Below are 27,095 nucleotides of genomic sequence, written 5' to 3' on the forward strand. Positions count from 1 at the left end.
AGGGCCTCTCACTCTCCATTTCCTTTCTTAGAAGGTTAATAATTTAACAATATTGCTACCTTGCCTGCTACTCAGCTACTGAAATTGTAACTAAAGTGTCTCCCAAAGTGGAGGAGGCTTGCCGCTCATCTATTTGGTCTTCCATACCCTCCTCACAAATTATAGGGAAGATACCAGATGTTTCTAGATGAGCATTTTGCTCTTGACTGAGTTGTCAGACACATCAATCAATGCACCCAGAGCTTTGCCTGTGCTGCAACAACAGCAGGTTAATTTGTAATTGTTGTTCCACGCCATACAAAGCAGAATGTATCTTTGATTACCCGTGAAGTTACATTAACACGCAGCTTTATTTTCAGCTCCGCTTGCATTAACAACACTAAAGGCCCGTTTGCTTTCTGCGGTCCAGTGGCGCTTTGGGGGTGCCGCAGCTGGTCTCACAAAGCAGCAGCTTGGAAAAGAAGAGAAAACCTACTCATCATTCAATGCTTTCAGGGAGTTTTAGAGGACCGATGGGACCCACCTACCTAAATTCAGCTCCAGCATCGAGGTCTAAGAGAAAAATCCCAGCAAAGACTCTGCATGGAAGAACCCTGCAGTACAGTCTTGGATTTTTCAAGGAGAAAGAGCCACTCTGTCAGATATATTTTTAACTGACTGTTATCCATAAAACCTCAAGTATTGCTTAAGTTTTTTTCCTGAAACAATAACAGTATAGAAAATAAGGAGGGAGGAAGGTTCCTCTGTTGCTGCAACTGTCTCCATCATGACAGAATTTTCTCTTGGCATGTCCAGGATGGGATGGATGCAATGTAAGAGAAATTTTGGAGCCTTATTATAACTGACAATGGCTCAGGAAGGAACAGTTGCTCTTTCAGCTACTACTTGGCACCAACAAAAAAGTAACTTCTGTGTTTTAAAATTTCCAGATTCAAATTATCTGCAATTTTTGTGGTGAAAGGGAGAAAAAAGTACACCCACATAAATGTCCAAGGTGTTCAAGAGAAGCAAAAACTTCCTATCTCATAAAGACTTGAACAACCTCTATAACTACTTGTGTGGCTTATTAATGTGTGTTAAAAACTGTGTGACCAAAGTTTTGTTGCTGGGGTTTTTTTAAGTTAGAATGATGGGGAAGGTGTTTTTTTCCCAGGAATGGTAAAAGTTATCAGAGTCCAAGTCACCACCTCAAAACGGGCTAAATTAAGAGCAGGACGAGGAGGAGGAGGAGGAGGAGGAGGAGGGGGACGGCGCCCGGCCCCAGCTCTCTCCTCCGGCGCCGTACGCTCCCTCGGTTTCAGCTCCCTGTCCGCCCCGGGGTCTCGCCGCCCCCCCCCACCTCGCAGGCAGGCGGCGGGGGCCGGAAAGCCCCCGCTTCCCGGGGGGGAGGCGAGGGCTGGAAAGGGCAGGGGCGGCCATGGGGACGGCGGCAACGAAACGGGCAACCTCAGCCCACCCACGCTTCCCAGCACCCGCGGGGCGGACTTTCCCCCCGCTAGGACGTGGTGCGAGCCGAGGGCCGCCCCGGGGGGACGCAGGAGGAGGAGGAAGAAGAGGAGGAGGAGGAGGAAGGGGCACGGCGCGCCGGCCCTGCAGCCGCCCCCTCCGTCCGCCCCTCGACGGCCGTGACTGACAGCCCGCCAGGGGCGGGGCGCCGCTATGCAAATCACCCCCCCCCCCCTCAGCCAATAGGCGGGTGAGCCGAGCGGCGGGGCGGGGCGCCAGGCGGGAACCAGCGCTTGCCTCGACGGCGCGGCCGCTGAGACGGCAGCGGCGGCTCCGGGAGCGGCGCGGGTGGAGCGGGCCGGGACCGGCCGGGCTGTCCTGTCCTGTCCTCTCCTGTCCTGTCCTGTCCTGTCCTGCCCTGCCCTGTCCTGTCCTGTCCTGCCCGGGGGTGAGTACCTGCCGGGGTGGGGGAGGACGAGATGGCGCTTTCCTCGGGGAAGCGGCCGGGCTGGGCTCCTTCACTGCGGGCATGTCGCCGTCGGCTCCCGGGACGGAAAGCCGCCCGGGTCCCCGGGCGCCGACCCGACCCGGAGCTGCTTCGGGACACCGGGCCGGGTGCTGGGCTCCGGCGGGGGCGGTCAGCCCGTCCCTGCCTTCCCCTGCTGTCGGGCGGAGTCCCGGTGCGTGGCCGGTGCCCCGCCGGCAAGGCGGGAGGAGCCGCGGGGGTTGCGGAGCGCTTTGCACCTCGGTTTGGGGTTAGGGTAAACGAAACTGCCCCGTTTGAGACGGGGAGGGTGGCGGGAGAGTCTGAAGCCCGGCGGCAGAATGGACGGCAGGGGATGGGGACCGGGGTTTTGGGTCCGGAGGTGCCTTGGCTGCCTTCGGGTAGGTCTGGTCCCACAAAAGGGGCAAAAGGGGCGGCCGGGCTTTTCGCAGGGCGAGGGACAACCAGAGGCGCTTTCGGATACGAGTCTCTTCGTCCAGTGCCAGCAGGTGTCTGCGTTTCTAGCTGCCTTGTTTGTCTGGCTTAACGAGTATTAACATTTCATTCATAGTGCTCATATGTGGTTATGAATACGCTTGTATGCGGTTATGAACTGCTCCAGAGCAGATTTTGTAGAAAACTGGGTTTATATACAAAATATAACAGCTTTTACTCCTTTCTTGGGCATCATCATGGCCAAGCCTGCGAGTGGGTGCAAAAGTTGGTGTTCTTTGATTGCTTCCTATTAATTGATACTCGTTTCCTTTTCTGCCAAAAAGAATTAGTACTCATGTATGTCTGAGATAACCGCATGTAACTGTGTGATACCGGGAAAGGAAATGACTAGAAGAATAACACTGGCCTAAAACAGACATTCACACTTCTTGTTCCTGTTCTTTAGATGGTATTTTAGGAACCATTTTTTTAGCTGTCAGGGATCAAAATGGCAATATATGACTTTTTAGGATGAGAATACAATTTGAAGGATGCTCCTTTCTTACCAGTGGTGTTACTCGCTATTCAAATAGTTTTATATGCAAGTGGTGAGACTACAAGATGAGCGTAACTTTTTTTTTTTATTCAAAACAGACCAAAGCTCTAACAGACGAACAGATGAAAGGTCATCCTTAAGAAAGGATGGCTTAGATGCCCAACGCCTCTGACGACCTTTTTCTCACCTTATTTTTTTTCACTGACTGCCTTGTATGACCACTGCTCTGAAACTGAAATTGCATGTTAAGTCATATGGCAAATGTATCGGGTGTTTTGGCTGAGACTTAAAACTGCAAGTTAACCTCTGTTGTCATAAGAGATCTTCATGAACAAACTAAGCACAGTACCTAAGATCCCTTGAGACATTAAAATGGGTATAATGTGATAACGGTATCTTCTGGGCACTGCAGATAAACATGATGCTATGGAACACAGCTGCATATTATATCACAGTCTTGGAGATTTTGCGTGCTGTGGGGTTAGGCTCCAGGTCTGACACCTTCCATTATATTATGACAGTAACCAAGATCTGCTCCAAAAGGAGAAATGGTAGTCGCTGCTGGTGCAGAAATAATAGAGAGAAGAGAAACTGCTGGGTGAAAAGAGTCACCCAAATTGCTCCCCAGCATGGGCAGCGGGACTGTGCTCGCCTGTGCTTGCACGTACACTGTGCTGGACATACAGTGAGGCTGGGAGTGAGGGCACTGAACAAATCATGGAAATGCAGGGCCATGGGGAGACTGTAAGACATCACCTAATCCATTCCGTGCATTGTAGCAGTGCACCTAAACTGGACCTGAGAGGGGTTTCTGTAGCCTCTCTCTGTCCTCTGAGGAAGAGGGTCCCACAGTGCTCCCACAGAAAAATGGCCTGATTTTCAGCTAGTCACAGCTAGTTCAACATAGATCTCATGCATGAAACAAATGGATTACTTTGTGTGTTTCCAATGTCAACACAGGGAACAAACTGATTGTTGCTCTTTTTATAAACTCCTTTTATACATTGAAGTGCTGTGTCTCTCTCCCTGGTCTTCTGCATGAAATGAACATAATTCCTTCAACTATTCTTCCTCCAGGGCTGTATTTTCTAAACCGTTTGGAGACAATTCTCAGTACACTCTGACTTTCCTGGTGTGAGTACAGGATGTACTACTCCAACTGAGGCCCTACCTATGCCAAGCAGAGTAAAACCAGTCCTTCCCATGCCATCTCTCATACAAGACATGGCTTTTTTTACAATGGCATTATATTGTGAACTTGGTTTTTAGCTTGCAATCTGCTATAACCCCACCAATGCTCTCTTGCTACCAAACTAGGTGTTCCCTACTTTCTATCTGTGCGAATAATTTCTTCTAAATGTACCATACCAGGCTCATCTCTGTTGAATTTCCTTTTATTTTTGCCAGTACTTATCTTACTTGCCAAGGTCATCTTAAATTCTCATCATTTCTCCTCCCCTCTGCCACCAAACGCTCACTTGCACTCCCTTTCAGTTCCGTGTCACCTGAAGACTGTACAGGTTCGAACATGTTTGGTTCCACTCTCCAAGCTGCTAATGGAAAATACGGATAACCTCCGAGTATGACTGAAACCCATCATAATGTTGGCCTATTCAAAACCAGTTCTGATGAGAGAAGACAACTGCTGTGTCAAGTATGAAGGTGCTGGATCAGATACATTTTCCATTAACTTTTATCTGGTCCATCAATTTTCTTTGATTCTTTGGTCATCCCTGTAGTGCAGGGATGACAAAGCACGGTGCAGAAATTACTAAGGCAATGTTAATTTGAGCCAACAAACTCATCTCAGCATCAAATCCGGGGTTCCCACTCTTACGCAGTTTTGCAGAGAAGCCACTTCTGCTTACACTTGCATTTTGGGCTGCCCTCCAGGACATGGTCCCCACATGAGCCATCTCTGGTGAGGAACATCATTCCCAGGGAGCGGCAGTGATGCTCCTGCCTAGGGCTGGCTCCTGGGAACCCCCTCTTGGGGAGCGGCACGGGGCGGGGGGCCCTGCTGGAGGGGAGGAATGCAGTTCGGTTTCTACATCTGTGTTGATAGCTTTTGCCGATTGTCTCAAGCGTCTTGGTATTTCATCTAGCCTATCACACAAAGTGTTTGGCTCTTCTCAGCTAGACCACATTTCTGTAGTTTATCACAGAGGGGATGTTGTCACATATCATGACTTCAGAAGGCTTATCACAATTAACCCGTTAATTGCCAAGATAATTCTTGACAAACTCACATTCACAAAAGCCAAGAAAGTACTGAACGCTCCAGCTTTTCCTGCTATGCCCTTCCTCTGTGCCCTATTTGTGTTAATGATAAATCACTTATTTTTGAAAGCAAGAATATAGCTTGCTTGAGCTTCGGATATGCCCAGTCAGGAACAGATTCTCTAAGTACCACTGGCCAGTGTGTCCCTAATTACATCTATATCTTGTCTCAACTTCACTGGTAGTTTGAACAGGCCTGTGAACACCCATGGGCTGCTAAGTAGTGTAGAGTGACTGCCATAAAGCCTGCCAGCACCTGACATGTCCTGGAGCTGAGGCTCTGGGTATGCGTGTGTGGCTGTGGGGGTTATTTCCTGACTGAAACTATTTTGGTCCAGTTACAGTTGTGTAGATTTTGCAGTGGGATCCAGAACTGAGCCTCATGTGTACTGGCCAACATGAACAAACACCCGGTATTTAACCTTAAAGGGATTTTTTAAAGAGTACTTGATCTCAGATTCTAACACTGTATTACAAGCTTTAAATATATGTGTATTTTTAAAAGTAATGCTGTTGTGCTAATTTAAAAATGTCTGCAGAACATGTTGCATCTGACTGATGATCACGTGCAACCTCATATTTCTACTCAGATGCCAACATAATGTCTTAATCACTTGTAAATACCACTGTGCGGTAGCAATAGTAGTTATATAAATGTGGTATGTACATAGCTATTTCACTGAGCCAATGTGTTTCAGGAAAGCCGAGGTAATTAATTAGATAATGTATATACTCATGGCAGTGTAGCGACAGCGCTGCCTGCGAGTGCGTTGTCTGATTTCCTTGCGCAGTGACTCATAATGATGCCGAGCTGTAGTAATTGCCAAGAAATGCATGGATGGCTGTCTCACTGTTTATGTTAGTGGTATGGTTCTGTCTTAACTCTTTGCCAAGCCGGTGGAGGTACAGTTCACGCTCCCCTTGTCTCTGTCTGGGCCAGTTTTACCTGATGACCTTGGTGTTACCTATGGCAGGAAGGACGGGCACGCTGCAGTAGTCAGCCTGCAGTGCGCTGTGTGTACTGAAAAGCACTGAATGGAGAGCGATGGTGGGATTGTTTTTCTTCCCCTTGGGTAAAATACAATCCCGTGCATGTTCATTTACTTTTTATAAAGGCACTCTGGTTTTAGCAAGCTGTACACATTAAAGCTGATTGGAGTCAGCTGGCAGGTCTCAAGGATTCGGCAGGTTTTCAGTATCTGCAGTTGCTAACTATATATTCTGTTCCTAGCATCCTTAGGAAAAGGAAGTGGCTAAATTTGGGGTTTGCATTAGCCTTTCCTGTCCTTAACTTCCATTTGTATACAGAAGCACGAGGACTGCTGGAGAGAGTTCCCAAGTTGGGGAGGGGGTTCAAACAGTGCACATGAAGACTGAACACTTCAATGGGCCATGTAGTGAAGATGGAGAAACTTTTTTTTGTCTACAGCCCTGGTACAGGCACCAACCCCCAGCCAAACAAACACAAATCTTGTTACAATTGCTCATTAGCGTGACTTGTGAGAAAAATGTCAAGAGATACTAAGAATCCATTTTATTGTCTATCCAGGATTGAAAATTTCTCAGTGGTGATCCACAGCTCTCCAGTGAAAATTTAGACAACCCAGTAAGTAGTAGCAGTCAACCTATGTGCAACAAGCTGTCCTCTCCAATGCACAAATAATGTTTACTTAGCATGTGCTACTGTGTAGTAACAAGTTAAAACTTCAGATTTTTTTGTCTGTCTCATCATAAATATGTGAAAAATGCAATGCATATTATGTGTGCACTTAATGCATGCCAGCAGCTTCTCCTAGTTTTGATACTGATGTCTGGACAACCTGATAACTAGTCTATGGAAAACACCAAGATGATTAACTTTACTGAATACATCTGGGAAGTATGAGATGCACCCTAGATCCTTGAATTTGTAATATGCTGTTGTACAAAAATTGAGAGTTACTTTACCTTGAAGAGACTGAATACTGGTAAAGACACTGGGATAAGTCAAAGAGGACCCTCCAAAGCTATCAGTATTCAAGCAATTATTGCCTCATTACTTTAAGTTAGAGGCAACAAACTATTTGAGTGTTAATTTTTTCCCCCTAGGCCTTTCCTAGCCTTTATGGTAGGAAGGGAACCACTGGAGACTTGGAGATTCTGATAGCTGCAGAAATAGCCCACAAAGAATGGAGCCATCCCTGCTTCTCTGAATATATCGACTTGTAATAAATAACTTGTTCCAATACAAACAGAGAAGTTGACACTTCATGCAAGCTTTTGGGAAAAAAACTGCCCTGAGACATTTGCAACTGCATACACTTCTCACTAGGGTATTGAAAGTATTAAAAGAGGTGTTCTGCTGTACACAGGCTTTGACTACAATATGAAGTGGGTGGTGTCTAAGAGTCTTCAGATATATTTGTGGCTTCTTGCTGGATTTCTGTAGCTTTATAACTGGTGTTCTGTGTTAACTGGTGTATTTTCAATCCTGAATATGTTTTTTCTATTTTTAAACATTGCCCAATCCAAGAAACTCCAGAGAAGATAACTTCCTTTCAGTGAGGCCACAGAAAGATTTTGAAATGCTGATCTCTGTCATAGGTGTTAATATTGGAGTTAATATACAGATATGATCTTAAAACTGCTCCAGAAGGCAAGCTGTCCTATCATTAGATTATGATTTTTGGTGTTTCCTTGAGCTCTTATAGATGAGAAGGAGGAAAAAGAAGAGTGATTTGAGAAATTCAAGCCTGCTGTTCCACCAGTGATGGACATGATTGGCAAGATGGGGAATTTGGTCTGAAAAGATGACTAGCACTCTGCTCTGAGTCAATTAGAAGATCTTTTGGAAAGAGGAAAACCTATAGTAAATAACAGTCTGTTTTCCAAATGAATTAATATTGTCAAATCTATTATTGGATAACAGATGCCAGGGAAAATTATTAAATCTGGTCTAAGACAGTTGTTTCCAAAACAGAAAGATACTAGAAAACTGTGATTAAATCTGAGACTCCAACTCTTTAAATGAAAGGCTTCGGCTGCATTTAACCCTTCTTTTACCTATACATGACTTGCATTTTTGTGCAACAGCAGCACACTGTTTGCCTTGTAATGGAGCATGTTCAACTCAGCCAGTCCGTCTGAGTCGATTTCCATCAATACTGCATCCTCTACAAGCAGTATGGGAAGATACTGGAATGTGCTGATGCATGCTTGGCTATGAAGCAATTCTGCCTGGGAGCAGGTTATTTCCTAATTGTTCACCACTTGTTTTCTTGAGTCACATCTATTCTGTGTCATGCAACCAAGAGCACATGTCATTCAGAGACAGGATGAGCCATGTGGGTTCATAGTGGAGCACAAAACAACTTCTACCTTCTGAGGGAGAGAAGAACCGCGGATAGAAACAAATTTTAACTGGCTTGTTTTGAAATATCTGTTGTTCCTCAAACAGGCCACTTCAACTGAAGTCAAAGCTTCATCTTGTAAGGCCCTACTCAAGGCTGAAAAGTTTACTGACTAGACTTTGGGTAATCCACAAGCTAGTATTAACTAGCAGCTGCCTTTGATGAATGCTGTAAAAATTAAAAATGTACACTGGCTTCCTTCCCAGCTCCTGGTGACGAAATACGGGTGCTGTGCTGAAACTGCTGCTTTATTTCACCGTTTGTCCCCAAACTCAGTGATGTGGATATACAAATGCTAAAGCTGAAATAAATAGAGGTATGCAGTTCATTTGTTTCTATAGAAATAAATTTTCATCCTTAAGTTATTTCTATGTAGATGACAGGCTGCAGAACGTTAGCACAGCAATGGAAATATGCTGTGTAGAACTCCTGTTTGTTTGTATATGGGGCTAACAGAAAGGGGGTTTATGTGTATGCACAGTTTTTGATTTTCAGAGTGAATTTCCTTTCCTGTCTGAAATCCCATGTCATGCAGAATTGTGTGGGGCTGCAGTCTTTACTGCACCAGGACAGCTTGCGTCTTTCTCAGGCATCATGGGAAAGCTAGTCATTGTGGTGATTAATACCAAGAAGTAGCACGCTAACATGAAGAGATGAGCACTGAACATGTCCTCAGCTGACTGTACTTGGTGGGTATCTGGCTTCAAAGTTGTAACCTCTGCAGTCATTACCTGGCCTGTACTTCCTCTGTGTGTGAGTGTGTGTTTTGGGGTTACACACCATGACGGACTACAGAAGGAACTTCATTTTTACAAGGACAGATTTATCTAGCCCAAAAATACAAACATGGAAGTACATGTTCCAGTTTGAATATACACAGTATTTTAAAAGAAAATAAAACTGACAGCTAATCTATTAAAATGCACACTCTTAGAATTAAGGTATTTATACTCTTGGGGCTGTTACTCCAGAGTAGTTGGTGACTTGATATTCTCATATGTTAGATCTATCTTAAATAAACCCATGCAAGTACTTGAATATATTTAGCACTCATGTTCAAATTAGCGAACTTTTGACCTAAGGCTGAGTACTGGAACAATTTAGACTGGACCTTTGGAGGTCATCTAATCCAGCCCCCCCTCCAAAGACACACAGGTGGTTCAGGTTGCTGAGGGCCATGTCCAGTAGAGTTTTGAATATCTTCTATGCAGATTCCAAAACTTCTCTGGACATCTTTTCCAGTGTTTCTGAAAGTTGTATTTTCTTCCTTTTTTTCCTGCTCTACTGTCTGGCTGGCTTTTCCCTCGTTTCCACTTGGGTCTCTTGCCCCTTTTGCTGTTGCTGCACATCTTCATGAAGGGTCTACCTGTGCATGTCGCAGTTGGTGACAGCAACAAGATCTCCCTTGAGCTTCCTGCTTTCCAGGCTGAACATTCCCAGCTCTCTCAGCCTCTCCTCATATATCAGGTGCTCCAGCACCTCTGACCGTCCATCTTGGTGGCCTCCCCTGGACTCACCCCAGTGTGTCCATGTCTCTTGCGCTGGGGAGCCCCGGCACCGACACAGCAGTCCAGATGTGGACTCTCAAGTGTCAGATGGGGGGGGGTGTGTCACTTCCCTCGACCACCTTTGCTACATCAGCCCAGGATTCTGCCGGCCCCCTTTTGCCACAAGGGCGCATTGCTGACTCATGTTCAACTTGATGTCCACCCCCACACCCAGGTCCTGTTCTGCAGAGCTGCTTGCTAGCCAGGGAGCCCAACTTATACTGCTGCACCAGGCCCTCTATTCAGGGAGGGATTGCTGCTCATTTTAAAGAATGTGTGCTGAGGCTATCCCTAACAACTAGTAATGTACCATGTATTAATATATTGTTGTTTTAATTACAAACAATGCTACCGACATGTAAGTAGATGCAAACTTCCCTGAGTAATAACAGCATCTAATAAAGGAGGTCAATTTTTCTAAATACTGATTCGTTAAGCTGATGTTTTACACATGGCTGTTCCCCCCTGCTCTCCCATGCTTGTTTGTTCATTTGTTTCAGCTCTTTAGTGTCAGTTCTGTCCCTGACACTAGCAAAGGAATGCTTGGAAGTTATTGTCCTCTCTTGGGAAGATCTGGTTCCCCTTTGTTTGAAATGGGAATTTGAAATGGGGAAAGACCTCTGTGGTGGCGTTGCATTCGGGCCTGCTGTTTTCCTTATGTAAACCTCCTAAAATTTTGCCAAATCGTGAGTTTCTCAAAGCAGCAGTTTGCAAACGCCCCAAATAAATTTACTGTGTTCCTTGAGCAAAAGGTGCTCAAGAAAGCTGAAACCTAAACATTTTCTTGAACCTCACAGATATCTTTGGGCAAATATTACAAACGCTAACCTGCAGAGTAATTGTGCATGCTCTTGCATAAAGCTGAATAGGCATCCTCTGCAATTTGTGGTGTTTGTGGCCTAATATGATGCTGAAATACAGGCAGAAAGTAATTCTCTTCCTGTCCTCCATCCTGTCCAGGCACTGTATGTAGATAAGGAAGAGCATCTTGTGAATGTGAAGATGAAGTAGGAAGCAGGCTAGGTGATGTACTTTAGAAACAGAGAGAAAAAGACAGGACTCAGGGAAAATGAAAGATGTCAAAAATCCCTAATTTTGCAGGACTCTGAAGTCAGGCTTGAAGAGATGGCACCGTTTGTTAGGACAAAAGTGCAATCACTTTAGCTGTGGAGCCATTACCCTGATGCGTATGGATCCTCAATGCAGAGTTAAAAGATCCTAATGTTGATCACCTTGAATGTAAGTAAGTTTGGTATGCAGTTTAAAATAATGTAGGCTTTTAGAGCTAAGCACTCAGAAACTGGGAAACCCCAGGTTGAAGGTTGTCAGTGCAACTGTACTTTGATCCCTCTGTTCACATTTAGAATTGGATTCTACTGGATCTACTGGATCACGGAGATCGTGGGTGATGCTGTACATATCATTGGAGATGAGCTTCTCACAAGTGACCTCGATCCATGTGTTCATTCACTGATGTCTGGCTTGTTACTTCGTGATCTTAGTCAGCAAAGTGCCCGAGGCTTGCAGCAGTGACCAAAGTCAGAAGGAGCTGACTTCTGAACGTACCAGGTACAAAAAACTGTGCTTCAGGTGTCTCAAGTGGGCATCGTAACTCATCAAGAGTGATAGTGTTGTCCTTAATCACTCCGAGCTGAAACCTGTGTCTGTGGATGGGGCTGTTAGATCTGCCCTCCCCCAAAAAGACTGTTACGAGTCTATGGAGCTTTCCAGGGATTTCACAAGAGAAATCCATAAGGAAATTAACAGTAGTAACATAGTAAATGAGATATCTGTCCATGAACTGAATGATGAATATTAAATTTTAAGTTGTAAAACTTTTATTTGGCCTATACAGACTGTAGGCAGAGACTTGGTGGAAGTGATAAGACATAGGCCAGTGTTTAACTGCATGATCTTCCTGTGTGTAGGCAACATTGTGGTGCAATCTGAGGCCACACCTGACAGCTCCTTACTCTTCTTTTAATGCTTGACTTTTTATCCTTTCATGTTGTATTAAAAAAAATTAGCAATATTTTTACAGAGATGCTGCAGAATTAGTATACACATGAACTTACTACAGCATTAGTATTTTCATGTTGTGAATTACCATGTATTTGCTTCTCCATTTCTCCCTATTTTTATTTTATGTAGCACCTTAAAATTGTTGTGGGTGAGAAAGACAAATTGCAAGTTACACTTTTGAGTGTAGGGGGAAGGAAGGGTAGACCTATTCCTACAAACTGATAAGTTTATTACGCAGGAGCTCTTACTCAGTGTGGTTTTCTGTTTGTGTTTTCTTTGTCAAGAACAAAAAATAAAATGTTATTCTTGTTGAGCCAGTTGCCAGTCTGCTCTCTGTGGAAGGCTTATGAAGTTTAGTTTTTCTCAAGTTCAAGGAATTTTAAGCACAAAGGCAATGTAGTCCTGCACGCACATGATTTAGTTTACATGAATGGCACCTTGCTGCTGTGGATTGTCATTTTAAAGTCATAAAAAACATTGTTTGCTGTTTCCAAATGTAGATGCTAAACACAAAAAGGATAAACTGCTGAACACAACACATGACAGCTCAAGGATCAGACTAGAAGTGGGAGGATCATCAACTCTAGGGAAGCCAGTAAGAGTCAGGAATGCAGTCAGATGAGCAATGTGACTGGTTTTCAGAGCCATGTCCACATTTCAGGTGAAAAGCATCTCAGAAACAGTTAATGATTAGAAGAGATCTAATAATTCTGAGATTGCTAGATGCCTTTGTTCCCTTTCCACCATGCTGTCTAGAAAATGGTCCACTATTTCCAGACAGGAGGGGTAGATGTTCTCACTGTCCCAGTGCCTTTAGGCAAACTTGGCCATACAGCTTTAAAGCCAAGTAAACCCGACCTTTAAGCTGCACCACACTTTTTTTTTTTCCTTTTAGATGGGGATTTTTCATGTTGATGTTGTGGCATGAGGTGAAAGTCTGGATTTTATTATTGTTGAGGGAGGAGGTGGAAAACCTTTCATTTCCTAAAGCTTTCTCTATATGATTGAGTTGAATCTATGTGGCTTATGTTTTAAATTCAAACAATCATCTTACACGTGTGGATTCCTGAATGAAAGCTCTTCTCTCAGGGTGTTAAATGGACTTTATTTGTTTACATTGCTTGTAAAAGAATTGGTTTAAGTTAAAATTCACTTTTTTGCTTCAATGTAAATGTGATCCTAATCAGGACAGTTCTCAAGACCAGTATATACCCCCAATGAACTATACGAGCCCAAGAGGCTGTGTCTGTGAGGGAATCTTTCCCATCTCCTCCCTAACATCTTTAACACATCCTACAATCCCATGAAACGGATTATAAACTTGCAGTTTTAATTCATGTTAGATCTAGGCCTGTTATACTGGGTATGTATGTGTGACTTTTCTTAACCTGGGAGTAACTGATGATCCTATGAAGGGATGTGTTGTTCACGGTGGATAGCATGTTTGTAAATGTTGTGAAGATACTTTAATTCCTGGAAAAACAAAAATGAATCCTCCAGACACAGAGATCTGGAGATGTCCTGCTTGGTGCTGCTTCTTAACTTGGTTCTCTTTCTTATTAATTTAAATGAGGTCATGGGATGTACAGCTTCTGTGATGGAAAATTTTCAGCTTCCTGCTTGCTGTAACACTTGGTGCAGGGTTCTTGCTAAAAGCTTTCAGATTTCACTTTCTGCAAAGACTTTAGGTCTAGAGCTTCAAGTAAACAACATACTTAAAGGAGGCTTATGTTTTGTTACCACGTAACTGGTCTGTACAGATTACTCATTCTGTGGCTTTTTAATTAAATTTGTAGTTAAGTAGGCCTGAGACAAACACATAGAAAACAGATCCTGATCTGTAACAATGGTGTTACTTTATTTCTTCAGTAGGATATTTCCATCACACAAAAAAGAAGGGTTGGATGGATGGTTTTACTTACAAAATGCTGCTATCGCTGTGTTGTTTTGTTTAATGCCTGGTACGTATGGTCAATGATAGCATCTGCAGACCCTAAACTTGCCTTTTTTTTTTATTTTATTTTTTTAATTCTGTCTTGATATTTTCCACACCATTTCTCGAAACTTTTCTTTCCCAACTGTATTGGTGAATGCCATTTCTCTTTCTGAGAGGCTTCCTACTCTTCTCCCAGGAAAAGCAAGCTTAGAATGACAGAAGACCTGTGACATTTAGGGCAGTTGATGTAATGAAGGGTCAAGATGTACAGATTTCCCTAGTGAGAAGCAGTGGGAAGCGTTCAGTTATTAACGCATCTACACATACCAGTAGCTGAAGGCTTTCTATCATTTGCTCAAGAGTTTGGTTTTTTCTCCAAGTGAAAGACTCGCATTTTGGGGGGGTTGGGGATCGTCTTATTATTCTTTGGGATTTGTCTTCAGGATCTGTTGTCTTCTCTCTTGCACTTTTTTAGTTTCTAAGCTTTGTAGTTTCTAGAAGAGTGTTCTAGCACCAGAGTTTTGGATCTGAGATCCATCACTATATAAAATACTGTGAACAAATTTAAAATCTGGTATTTTGGGTTATTTTTGATGTAGTTATAACTATGATGTAGTTATTAGTTATGAACTTTCAATTCTTGTAAACCAATATTTTATTTACTTTAAAATTCTTTCCTCCTGTTCCTCTGTTTTACAGGCAGGATGAAAGACCGGCTAAATGAGCTGCGTGAATTTGCCAGGTTACACAACCAACAGTTTTCTGATAGTGAGGAGGATGAAAATTCACCCCATGATGTTCTCCTTTATGAGACTGATTATGCCTTGGAAATTCTTCATAAAGACATACAGAACATTCGGACAGAAAATGACCACCTAAAAGAGGATGTCAAGCGGCTCAGAAAGCAAAACAGCCGCTTCCTTACTTCCATGCGCCGTCTTAGTAGCATCAAACGAGATACTAACTGTATTGCCAGAGACATCAAGGCCCGCGGAGAAAGCATCCACAGGAAACTCCAGATAATGAGAGATTTCAGCGAAGATGCAATAACAAAATACGGGGCTATGTCTGTCATTGCCAGGGTGGCGAAGAACCACTACGTTGACCTCATGCATGCATTTCAGGAAGCTATGTTTGAATACAATGCAACAGAGATGAACCAACGGGAGAACTGCAAGATTCGAATTCAGCGGCAGCTAGAGATCATGGGCAAAGATGTTTCTGGCAACCAGATTGAGGAGATGATTGAGCAAGGCAAGTGGGATGTCTTCTCTGAGAATCTCTTGTCGGATGTTAAGGGGGCTCGCTCAGCCTTGAATGAGATAGAGACACGTCATAAGGAGCTGGTGAAGTTAGAAGGACGCATTAAGGAAGTTCACGAGCTCTTTCTGCAGGTGGCCCTGCTAGTGGAGGAACAGGCAGACACCTTCAATGTCATTGAGATAAATATGCAAAATGTTGAGGACTATGTAGGAGAAGCTAAAGAGCAAGTGAAAAAAGCTTTGGAATACAGAAGAAAACACCCCTTCAGAACAATCCTCTGCTGCTGCTTATCCTGTTGCAGAAGGTGACTATCCCACTGACGCTATCACCGACCGACTCAAATGTCTTCAAAATCAGGCATTCTTTCCAGTGACTTCTCTGTAATGACAACCCCTATAAACTGGGGGGGGAGCTATTTTGCAGTTGGTTTTGTTCATTGCCTTTTTTCCTAGATGTGCTGAAGGCTGTTCTATTTGAGAGCTCCTAGAAATGTTGATAAACTATTTTTAATCTATTTTTAATTGAAATGTACTCTGCTGCTGTAAGTAAAGGTGCAAGAAGGTCTCTGCAGTGATACTTTTTTCAAATAGGCAAGAGGAATGAATGATGGGCTGATAACTCAGCCTAGGGATGATGAGAAATTTCAAGAAATAACTTTATTCTTCTCAAAGTGAGTCTGCAGGCGATGCAGCCTTACCACCTGGGGTGACACAATACACCACAGAATCAGGAGGTTTCAATTTTAACTAGATTGGAGCCTGCTTGATGCAAATACTTGAACAGATTTTTTCTCCGTTCATTTGACAAAATATTGAGCCTGTTAGCAGGAGCAGGACACAGGAACTAGTTTCTATTTCAACTTGATTTCCACCTGTCATGAATCTTAACAGAAGTAAGTGCACCTTAAATGATAGTATGCGTGTTTTGCTCCATTCACAAATGGAGCAAGTGATTGCTTTTCTCCATTTTGAGTACCCGCAACTTTGTCAAGGTGGCTAGAAGTACTGCAACACTGAGGCATCTCACTGGCTTTTGACTTCAGCCACTGTCTGTACTCTCAGTTTCAAAACTGCCATGCTTTTATGCTTCTAATACATTTTTCTGCCAATTAATACTTCAGCCAGAAGAGATGCATGCAGTGGCCTTCTGCAGAAGCACCCATAAGAAGACAACAGCTGGGGAGTCGAGAAAGCATTTTAGGGTCTCCTGTGCTGGCACATAAACACAAACAGTTTCAGCGGAAGGATTATCCTGTCAATAGACTTTTATTTTTTTATAAGCATTGATTGAATATGGATTTTTTAATATCTATTTTAAATAACATGAAGGATTAAATTTATTAACATGCAATTTTACCGGTGTACAAAAACTATGACTTTTCTCCCATTATTAGGAAATCTCCACCTGGGAAAGAAAATAGACATATTTCTTCAGTACACCTGAAGAAGAAAGAAAACAACATTTTAATGTCATTTCAGTGCTCTTTTCAAGCTTAAAACTAATCTCTCCTTTTGTGTAAGGGGAGTCTGCCAACAGTAGGTTTGGAATATGAGGAGGGAATAGAAAATTTGCAGCCCTGGAAACCACTGAGCATTGTCAGTGAAGCATGTATTCATAAGGTCTGGGGAATGATTACAGCTCCTGCTTCTGGAGGTTTTCCAACTACAATATTTCTAGGTGGCTTCCTGATACACTGTGATCTATTGCTATCCTTTGAATTAATGCAGGACATTTTTTCAGAAGTTAGTGACTTTTTTAAAAAACTCTGATCCTATTTGTAACTATTTTAATAAATATATTGAAACATTTCAAGTGTTTTGCTTTTGGGATTTTTTCTCGGGAGATGCGCATAGCCATCTTCCTGCACCAATCGCAATGAAACAATTCCCTTCTGATCTTTTCCACACTAATCTTATATGTGAAAAAACACCCATACATTTCTTACTATTTATATTGATACAACAAAGCAGCAAAATAAATTCAACTTCCAAGTGTTCATATCCTAGTGGGAAATGCTTCTTAGCCGGACAGGCTTTTTTTACACAAATAGAAGCTAAATGGATAACTCTTCCCAAAAACTGAAAGTCTCTTTTGCGGAAGTGCATGTCTGTGATAACACAGAAGAGTGAGGAACACTGATCTTCTAAACTAGAAGATACTTTGATATTCAGTGATGTCCTGATGAAATCAGAATTACACTTGCCTGAGGACCTCTCCAACAACCCAATGCTCAAACTTGAAGTGGGAGAAAGGAGGGTGTTGAGCTGGCACCATTACCAGTAGCTTTGGTGCTACTCAAGAAAAGTTGCTTACTCCGTAGGTACTGCCATTCAAGGCAATGGAAATGTGCATTTGTAGAGAAATACCCTAAACCTCTGAGTGTCAGCATGTGGGCATAAATCAGTGAAGAACAGAATATGCATTTAATTTCATCTGCATATTCTTAGCACTCACTAGTGCTTTTGATAAAAATGTGTACATGTTTTTTTTGTTGGTTTCTTTTTTGCACATATGTATGTCTACAAATGGAATAAAAGATTTAATAAGAAAAACTGAAAGTGCAGAGCGTTGTACATTGAATCAGCAGCTCTGAATAGTTTCTTGCATTGTCAAAGTTTAGTTTAAAAGCTGCTGGACTAAACTGAGTTGGTGAAAGGAGATTAAACAATGCCTAAAAAAAAAAGTCCTCCTAATATCTGTTGCCACAATAAATCAAGTGTGTTGCATATTGAGATAGACTTCCCATAATTTTTCCTACAAAAACCATGAAAAATGAATTTCATGCATTCTAAGATGATTCTCTACTGCAAGAAAAAATACAAATTTACTCTGGCAGTTCTGAGAGATCTTGATGATTTCGTTAGTAGAAACTCAAAGCTTATATTCAAATCTTTAGCCTGATTTGAGGCACAGGGAAGGAGAGCGAAAGCATGAAGAAAAAGGTAATTGGAGACCTTGTCTCTTGACTTAAGGCTGTTGCTGCAGGGAAGAAACTGAGAATCATTGAAACACCAGCTTGGGACCCTTTAAAACTATTTTAAAGTTGCATTGTGAATTAGAGGCACTTAAAAAATTACTTCCAGTAACTGAAGAAGTCATTCACTTCCTTGCAAGCATGTGTTCATTGCTTAATACCATGGGGCTTTTCTATCCTTCAGTTGTGTAAGAACTCAAATTTTGCCAGCTCATGAACTTGCCTAGTCACAGTTAAAGACTTTTGAAAAAAACCTGATCACACTACGGATGCAAAGACACTCATGGCACACCGGATGAGTGGAAGAAGATGATAAAAGTAGCTTGATAATATGTTAGCATTAGTAATAACAGAAGCCGCAGAATGGACATCTTCATGCTTGCTGAGGAAAGCTGCCTTTTCATTCTGAAAGTCAACAGGACTCCTGTGGAGATGTACATAGCATATTCTATGTTTTTTTTTTCCTTTTCCTGATGTGGCAAACCCTATAGCTGGGCTTGAGGGCAAAGTAGTTAAAACGTGTGAGGGGCTGCTTTAGCTTTTAGGGTTGCTGGTACTTTGGTTTTGTTTCCTACTGAAAGCAGCAGAAGCTTCACAAAAAAACCCCTATGAATCTCAGAAAGGAAAACTGGCAACCAGGCACACCTTGCTCCTTCTTAAAATGTAAAAAAAACATTGCATAAATAAAGGAAAAAAAAAATCCCCTATTACACAATATAATGTTTGGTATAGAACCCTGAACATCCTGCATATGTGTATGAGTCTCCATTTCATCTTTGGGGATTTTTTTGTTTGTTTGGTTGGGTTTTTTAGCATGGATTTCTTTTTGAAGAAATGGCAATCGAGCCCTTGCTACCTCAATGCGAAGGACTCAGACTATGGACGCACTTGAGCAGGCATCTCTCTGGCACATGTCTTGGGAGAAATTTCTAGAAAGTATAGCTCTTAGTTTAAGACCCAGGTATCTTTCTTTAAGAGGAGAAAGCCTGAGGCTGGACTGAGTAACTAAGCTAAACTGCTGCTTTTCCAATCTAAGGAGGCCAACCTACATTAAGGATGAGTTGAGTGCACAGCCCGAGTTGTATTTTGTAATTTCTTGAAAACAAAACAGGTTCTCTAGATTTTTGAACCATGGTAGATATTTGGAATTGATTTGAAAAGGAAAGAGCTACACATGGTTGTGTTTCTACCTCTAGAAAAATATCACAGATATGATGAAGGCAGGAAACAGTATCATTTAATAGATACTGTATGGGGTGATTACAGTTAATCCATTTCCGAAGCAATGTGGTTTTCGCATGGAGCCATGGTATTCGTATCTCTAATATGTGAGAAGGCAGTTCCAGATCTATCTTCTTCCACATTTCTAGCATATTATACAGTGTCTTTGTAATAGTTGAGCTAAAGCCAGTAACAGCCAGCGTAAGACAGCTCCACCGTCATACCTTACCTTACAGTGCGTACACTATTAGGGCACAAAGTTTTAACAGGAAAAAGTAACATTTTACAATGTTTCTCAGAAATAATGTTAGACATGAATAGAGAATGAGATAACCTACCTGATTTTTTTCTACTCAATACCTTTGCTAAAAGGCACAGCGCTACTGAACATAGAGCAATGCTAGCTACCATATGATGCCTGTTTCAAGCAAATGATAAGGCATGGTAAGTTCCAGCCAAAGAGCTGTTTTTTCAATAATGGGTTCCAGCGCATGAATAAAACTAAGGAAAAAGAGAGTGTGAGTTTCACATCTGTTCTTCACATTTGTGAAACGTTAACAATTGACTTTTATTATTGTATGTGAGAAGCATTTTCCTTCACGAGCATACCAAGCATACTGGGGGGTCTCTGAGCACTAACGGCTGCAGAGGTTAGGCACCAACTGCAGCCTGCCAATTCGAAGCCCAGACCCCCTTACAGATGGCCACCTACAACCAGGGTGTCTAACAACCAAGCAGGGGATGTGCTCCTCTGCTGCTTATGGGGAAGCAGATGGCCTCTGCCTGCCTCCTCCAGTTTGCTGGAGGCCGACTCGGTCCAGCGTCGCCAGCCTGTGCCGTACCGAATATTTGTTTCTCGCCCCTCAGGGGCAGGCTCAAAGGTGGCAAAGTTTGGTGGGATGCAGGATGCCCATTTTCTCCTCTGGAAAACGGACAGCAGAGACGGTGGGAGTGGGAGCCGGTGTGTGTTGGGGGGGGGAGGCCGGCGATGGGGCACTTCATCATTGCCCCTCTGATGCGGGGAAGAAGGGGCAGGTCCCAGTTCAGGCACTAACCGCGGATATCGCGATAGGCGCTTCCCTATACCTGGTGTGCAGTCGCGATCTGCAAGAAACCTTTTCTCTGCGGTATTTTCCTGCTAATTAAGCGTAATTGATAGCTTTGGACTTTGCTGGGTTTGGTTCTCCTTCTATGGAAGATCTATTCCGGGAAACACCTGGACAGGAATAAGTAAAACATCGGTAGGTAACACCGGTTTTCGCAAGAGCACCTGTCAGTCGGTATTTCACCAGGCAGCATCGCCGGCGGGGGTGGAGAAAACAGCGGAGTTGTTTCACTTTTCGGTGGTCTGAGCCTTATGGGCACAACTTCTCCACAGCTCCCCCACTCCCCCGACGAACCACGCCGGCACCGCCGCCCTCCCGGGACCCCCCCCCCCCCGCCCCTAAACCGGCACCTCACCGCCCTCGGCCCCGAGGCGGCCTGGCCCAGCGCGCCCCCCCCGCCTCTCCCCTCAGGGGCGGGCCCGCGCCGGCCCCGCGCACCTCCCCCGCCCGCCCTCCCTCCCTTCCGCTCCGGCCCTGGCGCCCGCCAGAGGGAGAGCGGCGGGGGCGGGCCGCGGCCCGGCCCGGCCCGGTCCGGGGAGGGCGAGGGGCGCGGGGGCCGCACGCCGGGGCAAGGCTCCCCGCCGGGCCCTGCCCGCCCGCCCGCTCGTCTCCCGCTGCCGCCGGGAGAGGCCGCCCGTGCGCTCTGCGCCCTCCCGCGCTGGAAATAAAGGCGGGAGGGCGCGGCGCGGCGGGGGAGGGGGCGCCCCGCGCCGGGCCGAGGGTCGCGGGCGGGCGGGGGGCGGGCGGGAGCGCGGCCTTGGATGTAGGAGCGGCTGGGAGCGGTCCCTGTATCTGCACCAGGATGGCCGAGTGGTTAAGGCGTTGGACTTAAGATCCAATGGACGTATGTCCGCGTGGGTTCGAACCCCACTCCTGGTAGTGACCTTTTTTTTGCGGAGCCCCGTTACGTTGCCGGGGAGGGCGCGGTGCCCGGGCAGAGGCGCGGCCGCGGGGAGCCGGGAGCCGCCGGGCCGCGGCGAGGGTCGGGGAGCGGCGCTGGAGCGGCGGGCGGCCGGCACCCGCCTGCGGGGCAGCGGCGCGGCTCTGCCGGCGCTTGGCGGCGGGTCGGCGCTCGGCGGCGCGAGCTGAAGCGGGCCTGGCCGACTCGGGCCGCCGGGCGCTGCTTTAGGCACCGTGACTTTATGCTGAAGTTGGTTTCACAACTTAACTTTGAAGAGCTTTTTTTATGTATGTATTTTTTTTTTCCGTGTCCTTCGCAAGCTGCTCGAGCCTGGGCCTCGTGTCTCCGGGGGGGGGTTCTCACAGCCACGGCAGCCTGTGTTGTCACCGGTGGGGGGGCGGAGGGCAGGGGCTGGCAGGCGTACCCCCCGGGGCGCGGGGCCCTCCTGGCCCTGCTGCACAGCGAAGACTGCCGGGTGCTTGGCCAGAGCCAAAAGAAAATGTACTGGGTCTGCATGGCAAGGTTTTGGTAGCAGGGGGCTACAGGGGTGGCTTCAGTGAGAAGCTGCTGGAAGCTTCCCCTATGACCGACAGAGACAATGCCAGCCGGCTCCAAGACGGACCCGCCGCCGGCCAAGGCTGAGCCCATCAGCGATAGTGGTAACGCCTCTGGGAGAACAGATTTAAGAAGGGAAAAAAAGCAGTACAACAGCAGTTGCAGCAGGGAGAAAGGATTGAGAATATTTGAGAGAAACAGCCCTGCAGACACCCAGGTTGGTGAAGAAGGAGGAGAGGAGATGCTCCAGGCACCGGAGCAGAGATCCCCCTGCAGCCGGTGAGGCAGGCTGTCCCCCTGCAGCCCAGGGAGGTCCACGGTGGAGCAGATCTCCACCTGCAGCCCGGGGAGGACCCCACGCCGGAGCAGGTGGGTGCCTGAAGGAGGCTGTGACCCCATGGGAAGCCCGCGCTGGAGCAGGCTCCTGGCAGGACCTGCGGACCCATGGAGAGTGGAGCCCACGCTGGAGCAGGTTTTCTGGCAGGACTTGTGACCCCGTGGGGGACCCACGCTGGAGCAGTGTGTGCCTGAAGGACTGCAGCCCGTGGAAGGGACCCACGCTGGAGCAGTTCATGAAGAACTGCAGCCTATGGGAAGGACTCACGTTGGAGAAGTTGGTGGAGGACTGTCTCCCATGGGAGGGACCCCACGGCAGATCAGGGGAAGAGTGAGGAGTCCTCCCCCAAGGAAGAAGGAGCGGCAGAAATAACGTGTGATGAACTGACCGTAAACCCCATTCCCCATGCCTTGGAAGAAGGGAGGGGTGGGGGGAAGGTGTTTTAAGGTTTGGGTTTATTTCTCATTACTCTGATTTGATTGGCAATAAATTAAGCTAATTTTCCCCAAGTTAAGTCTGTTTTGCCAGTGATGGTAATTGGTTGAGTGATCTCTCCCTGTCCTTATCTGGACCCACGAGCCTTTTGTTATATTTTCTCTCCCCTGTCCAGCTGAGGAGAGGAGTGAGTGAGCGGCTGCGTGGTGCTTAGCTGCTGGCTGGGGTTAAACCACAACAGAAACGCAGCCCGGCAAAGGCCCATGCCTGACAGTGGTGGGTGCCACGGATCCCCTCAGCAGGACAAGATGCCACCTGTCATTTTTCATTTCTGTAGTTCAGGCCAGTTCTCCACAGAAGTGCCTGACAAGGGAACTGCAGCTGGTCTGACGGTAACTAAAAATCACATTGCATGTAGTCTGCTGAAGGCGTAGCCATCCGTTTGGTAGGAGGCAAGTAGGGCCGTCATGCTGGGGGCCTGTGGCACACTGGGTGGAGGTTAGCCCTCCAGCTTCGTCAGCCCCAGGTGGTGACTTTGTTGGTCTAAAGCATAATTTAAGGTTTTTTTGTGTGGATTTTTTTTTTTTCCAGTTCCGAGCACTTTGAATACTTTGACGGCTGTATGGCAACCTGTCACAGTGCTTTTACAATGTGAATGTGAGGGTAAATACCGTGTTTGCTAGGTTACGGGATGAGGGTGTAAAGGATATCTGCGAGTGTCAAGGCTGCTGAGGTGTTTTTGGCTGACCCCGAAGGGTGGAGGGAAGGCAAACCCTGCTTCTGGGGGAATGGTCCCTAGTGCTGTCTGTACCCTAAACTGTGCCATGGCTTCAGCTAAAAGTTAAGCAGAATGAGTGAGCAGGATTTTCAGACTAACCTCCTGGCTTGCTTTTATTTAGCAGGGCGGATGTAGCAGTTGTACATGTTGCAATGTTTAATTTGCTATAGCATGGTTTTGTTGTTTGGGGTTGTTTTGGTTTTTTGTTTTTTTGTTTTTTTTTTTTTTACAGGGTAGTATATCATTGTGTTCTAGTATACTGAAAGTGCAGGAAGTACAAACCAAGGGCAGACTGACACATTTTAAAATATTAGTGTTTGCCAGAGCCTCCTGGTTGATTTCTAATACAGGTAGATACAGTTGTTCTCAGCCACCCTGTTCCCGATAATTTGTGCTGAAAATTATTCTAAGCTTTCAGTCCAAATTTATCATGTGATGATACAGACTAAATAAAGGATAAATTCTCAAGAGAGAGAACAACTCTTGGGCCTTCAATGTAATATGAAATAGAAGGTGAAATATTTCAGACAGGATATTTTATTACATGCTATGTAAGATGATCTAGCATCACAAATGTGGACATGGTATAAACATAGAAATATGATAGTCAAGAGGGAATTATGGAGAGAAGTGTGGTCTGGTGGTGAGTTTCTAGGAAATGCAAGTACGTATATTGTCTTTTTTGCCTGTTCCCACAGTGAAATTGTAAATGCAAAACATACCACACTTTCTAGAACTGTTCATTAAAAAGCAGTACTGCCAGGTTCAAATTTTTTATTAAGTAAACATTCATTCCTATTCTTCATTAAGGTACAAATTAGTAAAAATGGGTGCATGTTTGAAGGTACATTTTACTTGTCATGTTGTAATGGAAAAATGCTGCCCTTGGAAACCCACACCTTTGCATACAAATTGTGTAATTCTACTGATGTGCTTGTTTACGAGCATGTTTGTACATAGAATAAATGCTCATGTAGATTTTGTGGATGCAGTGTTGATCTTGATGAAAAGTTGGTCCCAGCTATGCCAGTTACAGGATGAATTAGTGGCAGCTATTCAGCATTGTGAGAAAGAAAAAAGAGTAAAAACAATCACAATTTTCACAAGAACAGTAATCACTGACCAAAAAAAAGCATTTTTTATGATAAAGCAAAGAGAAAGCTGGAGTTCTTGGTTAGAAATACTTCTGTTACAGGCACAGCACTTTACTTAAGATATTTCTTTTGGAGAGAAATTCCATCAGTCCTTTAGTGAAACTGTGTTCCCTGCTTTTTATAATGGCTTGTTAGAGCACATGCAGGTCTGGAATGGAACAGAAGATTTTTGAACCTTACCTGCTCTCAAGAAATCTCCATAAAATCTACTGGCAAGAAGTATGTCCCAACCCCTTCCTACACTTCTCCATAAAGAAAAGGATAATCTGCTGGGGTTATTGGTTTCTATTTTAGGTGAAGTGACAGGGTGGTGTAATGTGTTTCAGCTCTGGAGCTGACCATTATTTTGATTTAAGATTTTTATTTTATCAAGCAGGTGTTTTTCTTTGTTTTTGATAGCTTCCTTGTTAAACCCTCATGAATTATTGGTGGTTGCCTTTGCAATTTGACGTTCTTACATGCACTTATACTCTGGCCCTTAGTTCAAACAATATTGCTTCCCATTGGACTCCATTCTGTGGATGAGTTGTTTTCTAAAAAGGTCATTATCTGTAGGATCCTTGCCTCATTTGTTGAAGAAGTTGGAAAAAGTATAGTGACTAATGCTAGAAACTGGAATAAAAAAAGAGCTTCGTATGCAGACAGTTGAATGCTACCCTAATGACCTAGGGGTGTTTCTTTTGCCACTGCGTATTTCCTGTCTGATGAGGAACCAGTGAGTTTTAATAGATTTTTCATAAGCAGTCACTTGTTTTCATGTTCCTTATTTCGTGGTATCCATCTTGCGAACCTCAGTCTGATTTGCAGAAATGCAGAGCTTTTGCAAACACAGGTGAAATCAATGTATCACCTGTATTTTAAGCAGTCTCTGAAAAATATATCCTAGGTCTCTGAGCAGTAAAAGTTATTGGAGATATTTGACATTAAGCTTTCCATACCTCAATTTCCCTTTGTGTAAAATAGAGGTTAATAGAAATACACCATCTGCAAAACGGGCTGCTATGAAGTAAATCTTGTTTGTGAAGAATTCAGATAGACACTTGGGTAATCTGGTCATGTTAGACAAGCCCATGAGTAGAATATCAATGAATTTGGAAAATAACATGAAATAAATAAGGTATAGAGCCATACTTCGAGCTGTGCAGACCTTGCAAAGTATTGAACAACTGGTTAGCCAGCAAGCACCACATGATGTGTGCTGAACAAGGTGTGAGTCTTACATGAAAACAGCAAGCCATAGTTTAACTAAAAATTGTGCCTCGCTTCATAAACAGAAGGGGATCAAATCAGTGAGAAGGCAACCTATTGGTGAAATATTATTTAGGTGATACTTCAGTATAGTCTGTATGTAAGATGATCAATAATCTCTGTGATTCTTACTGCAGACTAATTTAAAGCCTGGAAAGTAAGACCTTAGGTTAGCAGGAGTAACTGCATGTGAACTACTTGGTAATTCTTGAATTGTTCTCATTTTGGGGCCTGTGTGGTAAAAAAAAGAGGGGTAGACTCTATTTTCTGGATTCTTGTCATTCTCAGGATGCTTGTTCAAAGATTACCACTATATAGCATAGACAGTTGTGTCAATGTTTATACAGGTCTGTCTTTATACAGGTTCATTTTCAACAGCTGCTGGGCTGTTCATCTGCTGATTGCATCTGATCTTACCTGCAGATTCTTACAATCATTTCTGTTGGACTTGACCAAGCAACCAAGTGTCATTAGCAAGATTAGCTAATTCGCCTCCTTCTCCAGGGCGTTACAACATACACTCCCAAACAGATCCTTGCAACATTTTATTGCTTAACTATTTTTCTTGGTTTTGATGAGGAAAAAGAAGGTATTTTCTGCTAGGTTAGTTCAATCCAAGCAGCAACCTCTAGGGAATCAGACTGTGGTAGTACGGGGAGCTCGGCCACCCTGATCACAGCGTTGATAGAACAGAACAAGGGTCTGCATATCACTTACTGCAGTGCAAAGTCCTGCAATTTACTGAAAGTGCTGATGGAGGTAGGTTTACACTTATGACTAACAGATGAGCCCTGCAAGTCTTGCCATGGTCACTTAAAGCATCATCCCCCCCAGTGTTACCCTGAGTGTTGCTCTCCTAGAGTTAGGATGGCCTAACATAGCCATCAGAAGAGACCAGGTGCCCACCCTTCAGCTGCTCCAGCTGGTGTCTGGCATTTTGGCTTAAAGCCGCCTTCACTGGCAGAGCAATGGGCAGTAGCTTTGCGCTGGAGCGAAGGGGTGTGGGCCTGTGTTCCCTTTTGCCAGTT

At 44.6% G+C, this 27,095-nt stretch overlaps 1 protein-coding gene and 1 non-coding gene across 10 annotated transcripts; both read left to right on the top strand.

Annotated features, from left to right (window-relative positions):
- Positions 1–1,777: 1,777 nt before the first annotated feature.
- On the top strand, positions 1,778–26,198 carry STX11 (syntaxin 11). 9 transcript variants are annotated; one of them, XR_005932977.1, is made up of 5 exons: positions 11,239–11,376; positions 11,502–11,706; positions 14,795–18,766; positions 23,479–23,550; positions 24,861–26,198. XR_005932977.1 is itself a non-coding variant. In XM_041125286.1 (4 exons), the coding sequence occupies exon 4, from the start codon at positions 14,800–14,802 to the stop codon at positions 15,664–15,666; it is 867 nt and encodes a 288-aa protein (XP_040981220.1). In that variant the 5' UTR covers positions 1,778–1,894; positions 11,239–11,376; positions 11,502–11,706; positions 14,795–14,799; the 3' UTR covers positions 15,667–19,349. The 9 variants fall into 9 exon arrangements, 6 of the variants coding, with proteins under 6 accessions (XP_040981220.1, XP_029878626.1, XP_029878628.1 ...); XR_005932978.1 differs by lacking the exon at positions 24,861–26,198 and adding an exon at positions 23,898–24,643; XM_041125286.1 differs by lacking the exons at positions 23,479–23,550; positions 24,861–26,198 and adding an exon at positions 1,778–1,894 and having other exon boundaries at positions 14,795–19,349.
- TRNAL-UAA lies at positions 21,456–21,538 on the top strand. The gene has a single exon. It is a non-coding gene; the product is annotated as a tRNA-Leu (tRNA).
- Positions 26,199–27,095: the final 897 nt, after the last annotated feature.

The sequence above is a fragment of the Aquila chrysaetos genome, chromosome 8 (assembly GCF_900496995.4).
Source record: "Aquila chrysaetos chrysaetos chromosome 8, bAquChr1.4, whole genome shotgun sequence".
Lineage (NCBI taxonomy): Eukaryota > Metazoa > Chordata > Aves > Accipitriformes > Accipitridae > Aquila > Aquila chrysaetos.

Excerpts from the sequence above, each read along its gene's own strand:
- STX11 (XM_041125286.1), top strand. The coding sequence starts at position 14,800 with ATGAAAGACCGGCTAAATGAGCTGCGTGAATTTGCCAGGTTACACAAC.